Genomic DNA, 9629 nt, shown 5'->3' on the forward strand with positions numbered 1-9629 from the left:
TGGCTCAGTGGTTAGCACTGTTGCCTCATAATACCATGGACCCCGGTTCGATTTCACACTCTCGATGCTTATGAGGAGTTTGCACATTCTCCCCGTGACTGCGTGGGTTTCCACTGGGTGCTCCGGTTTCCTCCCACAGTGCAAAGCCGTGCAGGTTCGGTGGATTGGCCGGAGGAAATGCAGGGTTACAGGGCTAGGGATGAAGGGTAGGATGCACATAGGAGGGAAGGTGTGAACTCGAAGGGCCAAAGGGCCTGCTCGACACTGTCGGGATTCTGAGAGACTTAATTCTAGGAGGGATTTAATCCGCCGAGATGGAGAGGTGGTTAACACATTGAGTGATTACCGTTTGAGCAGGAAGGGGTTAAACTGAGGGAGGGGTTACGCCAGTGAGGAGGGGATGGGAGGAGAGGGCCGGGAGCACTGGGTTGAACGCGAGCACTTCATTGTGTGCGAGTATCCGAGAGCAGTGCCTCGCTTTTCTCTCGGCCGGGACTGGCTGCTCTTTTTAAAAAGGAGTTGTTGGGCATTCCCCAGCCTCTGATCACATGGTGACTGCTCCAACAACAAGAGTGGGAGCAGAAAGCGATCGGTGCCTGAGAACTGAGTTACCGAAGTGCCTGGAGTGTGTGTGTGAGAGAGAGAGAAGAGGACGGGTCTCGGGCACTGAGCTCGGAACCCCCTCCTTCAGCAGCCCCCCGCCTCTTCTTCTTGTTGTTGTGTCGGACGGCGGAGATGCGAGAGGGTGGCCGGCCGGTCAGCCGGAGCTGGGAGCCCGGCTTCCAGGCTGAAGAGGGACCGAGCTCTCGGGGTTTGACGAGGGTCAGGGAGACGGCGCCATGAATCCCCCTCTGCTGACTGGCCTGGCCGGGATGTGGTTGCTGCTGCTGCTGCTGGCCGCCCTGGCTCTCCTCTTTTTCCCGGCTGTCCCTGGCCAAGCCGCCTCCGGTGCGCCGAGCCGAGCGAAAAGTTTGCGAACTCTGCTCGCCGTTCCCGCGGCGCCGACGAGGAGGCCCCCAGCCGGAGGGGCGCTCTCCCGAGACGTGCCGCGGACTGGTGGCCTGGACCGCTCTCCGGCCGCCGGCTTCTCCGAGTCGCACGTCAAGCGCTGGCAGCTGAAAGCCCGCTCCTCCCGCCTGGTCTCCCTGGAGCCGGGCTGCGGGAGGTTGTCCAACAGGCTGGCCATCTTCTCGGACGGAACCAGAGCCTGCCTCAGGTATGGCATCAACCCCGACCAGGTGCTCGGCGAGACCCTCTCGTTCTATCTCTCCAGGCTCCTGGGTATTCGCAACGTGCCGGCCCTGGCTCTGTCCAGGGTCAACACCAACGCCGAGCAGTGGCTGGGGGTGAGGCGCGACGTTCAAGACTCCCAGTGGGCGGATAGACCCATCGTCAGTCTGACCGAGTGGATCAGCGACCTCAGCGACGTGGTGACCCCGCCATCCCTTCGGACAGCAGCAAGGACGCTGTCCCCCAGCCTGGATAATGTGACAAGCCGAGAGCTGATGGAGCTTGTGCAATGGTCAGACCTCATCCTCTTCGACTACGTGACCGCCAACTTCGACAGACTGGCCAGCAACCTGCTGAACCTGCAGTGGGACTCCAGGGTCATGGAGAGGTCGACCAACAACCTCCAGCGGACTGCGAAGGGGGCTTTGGTTTTTATCGACAATGAGGCGGGACTCGTCCATGGCTACCGGGTGCTGCCCATGTGGGACCAGTACCACGAAGCACTCCTGAAGACCATCTGCATCTTCCGGAAGGAAACCGCCAGGAAAATCGCCGAGTTGCACAAGTCCCAGGATGTTGCCCAGCAATTACTGGATCTGTACAGGGTAAATGAACCACTGGCCTCCCAAATGGGATTCCTGTCTGAGGAACATGCTCAGATGTTGCAAAACAGGACTGATCGTTTGTATAAACACATACTGCAATGTAAAGCTAAATATAGTAAATAAGTTTTCATGGTTGTTTAAATTTTAGATCTTGTTCCACAGTTCTACAGTTAACCACCTCCTCCACACTACCCCTACCCTATGTTTTTGATTACAAGGAAATCGTACTCCAGCCATATGGGTGATATTAACCAATAGACCACAAGGAGGTGCTCTTGATAAAAATTGAGAGATGTCTGGCTAATTCTATGGACAATTGATAAACTCCTGGCCTGAAGGAAGGGAAATCTAAATTTGTATGTTGCAGAGGGCTGGAAGCAATGTGTTGAGCAGAAGCTGGTTGTGGATGTGGGCTAGCTGGGCCTGGCATGATGAAGCAGTGACAACGTAAATCAGAGAAGGCATTGGGAGATTCTTATTCAAATTGTGTACACAGAAACATTCTTATTGTAACTTGGCTTTATTGTAACATCTTGGAAGTCAAATTTGTAACTTAAAATAGCTGCCAATTTTAAACTCAATCCCAACTTTGAGTTGCCAAGTTGCTTGTGTCGCCCACTTGCAAATTTAATTCTTCCTTGCACAGTTTTAAACTGAGTATACACCGTGAATTTGTTGTTCTGGAATTACTCTAAACAAAATAAGACTCTGTTTCCTTTTAGTTACTGCAATGTAGCTTCTTCCCATTAGGTTCTATCACATGCCTAACATATAAAGTGACAGATGCTTATCTCAATGCAGACCACCTTTCTCTTGCCTGATTCATTAAGACAATCCAGATATTGCAGGTCCACTATTGTGTAAGGAGTCACACATTTTAAAGTTAAAATATAATGCATATTGCATTACAAATTGTTGATGGTAAATTCTTATAAGTAGGAATAGTCCATTTAGTATCTTAAGCTTGTTTGCCACTCAGTAATATTAGGGCAAATCAGCATATTAATTCCATATCCCAGCCTTTGCTCCATGTCCTTTGATACCTTTACCTTTAACAAAAAAGGCTAATCTTGTTAGATTTTCATTGTCCCAGTCTTTTGGGGGAGAGTTCAACTTTGTACTAAACATTGTAAAGAAAAGTGCTTCCTGATTTTCCTGCTAAGTGTATTAGTTCTTATCTTAAAATTACAGGCCCCTTATTCTGAATTCCCACATTAATGATTATTTGCCAGCAATCCTAAATAGTGTTAAGAATTGTTACTGCATATTTGAAGCTTGATTGAGTAGCCTGGGTTCACCATTGGAATATTCAGTTATTGTATGAACATAACACTATCAGTTCTAGTTTCATTCAGTCCAGTTGAAGCCCACTTTTCTCTCTCTCAACTTGCCAGACAAGAAACAATTGTTCTTGGCTCATCTGTGCCACATAGTAGGAAATAATTGCTAGTGCCTGGGTCATATCATGAAACAATGAATCTGTTCCAGGCACTGGAATATTAAAATGTCAGATTAAAAGGGACTGTCTTACAAACTCAAAGAAAAAGTTGCCCATCTCAGATGCATAGGTGGAATGGAATGACAAATCCATATTTACCACTAGTTTGATTTTTGATACATGTTATATTTTTAAAAAACCTAACCAAGAAGAAATGGAACAACACAGGAAATAAATTGGGAATTTAAAATAGGAAAATGTACATTTCCCTTCAGAATCTTGCAGCAATGATGTGTAAATAGTTATTTTGTGGGTGTCACTAGATCACCAATAATTAAATCCATCCAAAAGATTGTAACAATTTCTAGTTTGGAGAGTTTATGAATCATAATAATATTCTAACTTTTTGAACGTGAAGCTTAGTCGATGTCAAACAGAATTGACTTTGGTTATAATTGTGACCAGGCTGGTCTCTCAAACCGACTAGTTTCTATTTGGAAATGTGACCAAGCACTAATGCAGCCAGCATCTGCCTGTCACAGGTTAGGTCCAGTTTAGAAATGAGACAAATGCATTGGTAAACAGGGATTAATATTTTAAAGAATTGGCCCAAAAAATAGTGGAAAATGAGAATGTTTTTCAGAGAGGGTTGTTAATTTTTTTTGTGATATGTTATGGAGTGTTAGAAGTAAATACAGTAGGAGCTATCAAAAGGCAATTAGCCATGCACTTAGAGACTCATTTTCAACATTATGGGAAAAAGTTGGGATTTGGGACCAAACTTTGCAGCATTTTTATTTTTTAACAAAAACCCCACATAGTTCTTCTATGCTGTATGAATCTATGATATGGAGTTAGTTTTGTTTCTAATTGTGATTTGGATCCAGTACTATCTAAAGGGAGCTGATAAACAATCAGACATGTTGTAACTGAAGTTCAGGCTTGTGATGGCTTCTTGTGACCTGTGAATCTTAATTGAGTATCTTTGAAATGCTCAGAGAAATTAATTGATCAATTTGTAAAATATACAGACGTGTAGGATTTACTTAACCATTGGAAACTTTGAAAGCTTGAATGTACCAGAATCATGCAAGCAGGCAAGTGAGTTCTGTAAAGAGTTCAGAAGTTGCAGTATGCTGTCTATATACATGTGGTACTTATTAGTCCAGACAAAGTAATCTAAACTTAAAGCAGTTTTTAAATGCTTACAGTGTTGACCAGATTTACAATGTTACAATGAAAACATTTGGTTTATAATGAATAAATACTAACTGCTGCTTTGAGCCTTCAGTAATTTGACCTGCTCATCTCAGTATATGAATTGAATTGTTACAGTGTGTATACGGTGTTTACATAGGCTTACATACCACATACAGAAACAGAATATTCAGCTAATCATTCTACATTGGTATTTTAAATATGTTAGAAATGAGTAATGACAGGGTCAAGCCTCTTGCTTGTAACTGTGCTGATAGTCTTGTGCTTTTTTTTGTTCAGGGAAGGGTGATTGAATGTGACTGGATAGGTTGCCACATGCTAGATTATGGTCTTAATATAAAATGAGGAACCTTCTGGTTTCAAAGCAAATGCCTGACAGCATGCTCCATGTTTTTTTTTGTGTTGACATTCAAGGCAGCGAAGTTCCAAGGAAATGGCTATATACCACCTGTGTCTAAAATGAAAGCCGTCTGTTGCAAATTGATGCTGCTTCTCAAAGAAGACATTGTAAAGCATATAGTTTAGAGGCAAAATGAAAGTCATTTTAATAAATTAATGTTTTATATTTTAATCATAATCCAGCTATTTTAATTAAATCTGCTATTTCTACTGGTTAGACACGAGCAGTTGAGGAATAATGAGGCTGTAAAGCAACATATCTAAATGAAAATGAGATTTTGAAGCGAATAGCGAACCATTAATCTGCTATTTACTGTTGTATATTGATTGTCATCCACAAAGAAAAATACTCTTCATCTTTTCAAAAGTCATCCAATCCAAACTGTTAAATAGAAGATGCTATCTGTACATTTCCTCTTATCTCTCAGGCAACACTTGATTAAGAATTTTTTGGTTTAGAATTGCTGTCAGAAACAATCTGAGTGGAGATGATTTGTGTAGCAAGTTCTTCGTCTTAAGTGGCACCCTGAACAGATCCAGTCATAACCCTGTGAAGTACAGAGCAAAATAGACTGAAATACCAATACTTGTGCAGACAGCAGTGACAATTTTATGGTCATTTTGCAAGTCAGAGTTCTCCATTAAACTTCGTGTTTAGTCTTAGCTTCCATCAAAATCAATGGGTATGAATGATTGGGAGTGAGGAAGCATGGGTGGGTGTCTACATTTTAAAATCTACAACATATTCATTAAAACTGCAGTACACTCTAACCTCGTGGACAATTTGGTTGATAATTGACATGATACTTCGTAACTGCTCCATTCATATTAAAATTTTATCATCTCTTAAAAAATATTCAGGAAGTTTCTCAGGTGGAACAATAAGTAAACAAATTACCTTGTGTGGTATTAATGATACACTGAATTATAGACACTGGTATGTGCGACCTGTGCTGAATTATCAGTTTCGTGCCAAGACCTTGATATTTTTAAACATACCTTCCCATAGCCTTGGCCAGTTTTGGCACAAGCATAAGTGTCATTTAAAATTTAATATCATTTCCAAGTAAAGAGCAAGGACTAGAAAATGAATCTTTGCACAGCATTCCAGCAAGGTAAACATTGCTCTTGGTTAAACGGTGCTCAATGTATCTGTCATCTCCAGATAGGCAGAATAGGCAAGGGCAGAAAATGTGGGAGGACAAATGAGTTCTAAGGATGTTGTCATACATGCTTCCCCTTCAAAACCATTTAATGATTGTTGTTCATAACTTCCTACCTGCCCGCCCTCTAACCTCTGCTCTCACATACTGTCACATAAAACTGTCCATGCAAGGTATACTTAGCTCTCTCCAGGTGAAAAGCATAAGAAAAACAAAAATGTTTTCTTTGTCCCTCTTCTGTATCGTGAGAGAGAGCAAGTGAAAGTGGTAAGAAAGAATATGAAAAATTAGTTGCTTGGGAGCATTACGTGTGGGCATGTGGATGAGATCTGGGATCTTGTGACATTAACTGAGTGTAGATTGTGCCCCCCACCCCAGTCCTCACAACGAATTCAGAGGACAGATCGGTGGTCTAATGTACTTTACTGTATCCATACATCCTTCCTGTAATTACACACACAGTGCACAGTGCAGTGGTGGGAGGATTACATTGTGGAGCAGATGAAAGAATAAAAGCAGAGCACACACTAAGAATTACATACTAAATGGAATTTTCAGCATAAAAAAGACTTTGAATGGTCTATATCTGTGATTATGCTTTGATATAATGTATATAAATAAATCATAAATGTGTTTCCTTTATTCAGTTTGCAGAAATGCAACTGAGTTATCTGTGGTGTGGATATATTTAAGAATGATTATGGGTGAAGGGATGGGATATGATTTTGTAATGGATGCTTTCTGTGGCACTGCCAATCAATGACATCTGCTTGACTCGCTCTTTTATTTTCTTGAAAAACTCTGTAGTATTGTTTTTGCTCACATATTTAAAGTGTGACAGTTACTGATTAAAAAGAAAATCTTTCGCTTGATTATCAAAAAAGCTGATGTGTTGGTTGCAGACCTAAGCCTGAAATTTTCTGTGGTGAAACCTCTGGAATCGCAACTCATCAATTACTTTTTTGAAGACATATTTAAAAATGGGGTCAGATTCCAATTCAATCTGACTCTGCTATGGCAAGGAGTAAGTCGTGAGTCAACAGCCGAGGAGTTTGTCTCATGTACTTAGCCTCAGAGTGGAAACCATTTATTTTAATTTATTGGCAGAATCTATTAAGAATTTGAAAACGTGTATTGGGTTCTATAAGATACATTTGGTTTTAGTTCCTCTGATGGTAATGTATTGTTAGCACAGCGTATGACTGCACCAATTCTATCCCCTACTGATCTATTGCAGAATAGGTGCCTGCACAGTGCAAGATGGATGCAATATGGAAGGCTTCATCAATTCAGTTCCTTTTCATCACATCTTGCCAAACATCCATTCCAGATATTCTTCAGTCTTTGAATGGAGAATCTTCTACAATCAACAGCTTAAAACTGTATTTCCCTGTCCTACTTCCACGGCTCAACCAGAATTGATATTTCAGCCATTATACCATGATTCTATTTTCAGTCTTTCACAATTCCAGGACATTTCCTGAAGATTGAAGAATATAGGTTTCTCTAGTTCTTGGTAATGAAATCCTCCAACACTAGGAATCAAACTTGTGGCCCTTCTCTGGGTGACAGTGTTTACTGTCTTGAAACATTCCTAAGGTCTACTCCACCTCATGGTTACTCCAAACTAGATCTAAAAGTGTCATCTCACTTTAGGAGGATTTTCTGTGGTCACAATGTTAGCGACATCATGAACATTATGGAAAGTTTTTTTATGTTTGTTATTTCTGGTGAAATATTATTAAATTATAATCTTTATAATTTTACTCAAAATAGTGCTCACATGTCACCAATGCATGTTGATTGTTGAAAGTCTTTCTCCAACAATTGAATAGCTACCACTTCAATCTTGAAGTCTCCAGGTCACTTTACACAGACTCAGACTGTGGTGGAATCCGCAATGTGTAGCTGACATATGACATCTTTTACCAGTCTATCTACACACCGCTCAGCACCAAGCCCTTTCTTTAATGAGAAGCCATTTATATTTGAAGTCTGTGGCAATGTATAACTTTTATTTAAATTTCTGCAGTAGCCATTTGATGTCAGTGGAAAAGTGAAACTTTGTTTATTATTCACAATTGTACAACATTTCTCTAATGCACCTTATATTTTGTTAATACGTTTTTAAGGATGTCTGAATTATTGTATTAAGATATTGGAAGGCTTTATCAAACTAAAATGCCACGCATTAAAATAAAAGCTCATTCCTTTTGTCATTCTGGACTTTGTTGCCATCAATTCTAATTTATTTGAACTAGGGATTTGAGCACCTCGGGAGGGCCAGTATTTGTTGCTTATCCCTAACCATCTTTCAGAAGGTAGCAGGGACTGCTGCAGACTATTTGGTATAAATACATCTATTAAGCTGACAGGGGGCTTCCAGAATTCTGAGCAGTTGCAGTGAAAGAACAATAACCTAGTTCCAAGTCAGGATGATAAGAGACCTGGAGGGAAACTTGCAACCACTGGTTGTTCTCATGCTTTTGCACTTGCCCTTTTGGTGACAGAGATTGCAACTTTGATACTATTTGGGGAAGCTTCATGATTTGTAGCATATATGGTCCACAATGCTGCTAAATTCATTATCAGAGAAATGAACATGTGCTTGAATTTGCAAGAGCAAAAATAACGCCTAAAATGTAATTCCCAGAAAAAAAAATCATTGGATCAGAGCAAAAGTAAACTGCAGAGATCTTTTTATAGAGGGTAACAGAAAGAGGGACATATCTAAGTGTAGTTGAACAAAGGACATTACAGTAGTTACAGATGGATTACAATGAATGTATAAGGATGCACAAGGCACAAACATGTCAGCAGATCTCCCTAAGACATAAGAAATAGGAACAGGAATAGGTCAGTCGGTACATTGAGTCTGCTCCACAATTCAATGGGATCCTGGTTGATCCAACATTCTTTGCATCTATTTTCCCTGTAATCCTTGATTCCCTGATTGATCAAGAATCTATCTACCCCAACCTTATAAATACACAAGGATTCTGCCCCCACCATCCTCTGTGCAGATAGATTTGCAGGACTCACGACTCAAAGAGAAGAAATTCCTCCTCATCTCAGTCTTAAATTGCACCCTTTTATTTTGAGACTATACCCTCTGGTCCTAAACTCTCCCTTGAGGGCGAACATCCTTTCAGCATTTACCTTGTCAAGCCCCTTAAGAATTGTATGCTTCAATTAAATCACCTCTCATTCTTCTAAACTCCAGTGAGTACTATCCCAAGCTGTTTAGCTGTTAACCTGTTAACAAAAGAGATGAAAACACAGAATAAATCTCCCTCGATTCTTTCAGGGAGTCCAAAAGTAAATAACAATGAACCCCCACCCTCCTAACCAGATGGACACCATATCAAAATCAAAAACAAATGAAAAAGTAGAATGGAAACATACAGAATCTTATTCAATCAAAATGGCATAGTCCAGGTCAATGATACACTCCTGCCCCTGTAGCGCCCACTGGTTTCAAAAGGCTTCAACTGTGCCGGTGAGACGACGTGAAGACATTTTTGGGGATCATTCTAGCCAACCTTTCAACTTCTTTTCATAAAATGATATCTATCC

The 9629-nt window shown here is 41.3% G+C and overlaps 1 protein-coding gene across 1 annotated transcript; it reads left to right on the forward strand.

Moving 5' to 3' along the window:
• Positions 1–439: 439 nt before the first annotated feature.
• Positions 440–8253, forward strand: fjx1 (four-jointed box kinase 1). Its single transcript, XM_060838717.1, has 2 exons — positions 440–1835; positions 7291–8253. The coding sequence occupies exons 1-2, from the start codon at positions 840–842 to the stop codon at positions 7399–7401; spliced, it is 1107 nt and encodes a 368-aa protein (XP_060694700.1). The 5' UTR covers positions 440–839; the 3' UTR covers positions 7402–8253.
• Positions 8254–9629: the final 1376 nt, after the last annotated feature.

Source organism: Hemiscyllium ocellatum, chromosome 18 (genome assembly GCF_020745735.1).
Source record: "Hemiscyllium ocellatum isolate sHemOce1 chromosome 18, sHemOce1.pat.X.cur, whole genome shotgun sequence".
Classification (NCBI taxonomy): Eukaryota; Metazoa; Chordata; class Chondrichthyes; order Orectolobiformes; family Hemiscylliidae; genus Hemiscyllium; species Hemiscyllium ocellatum.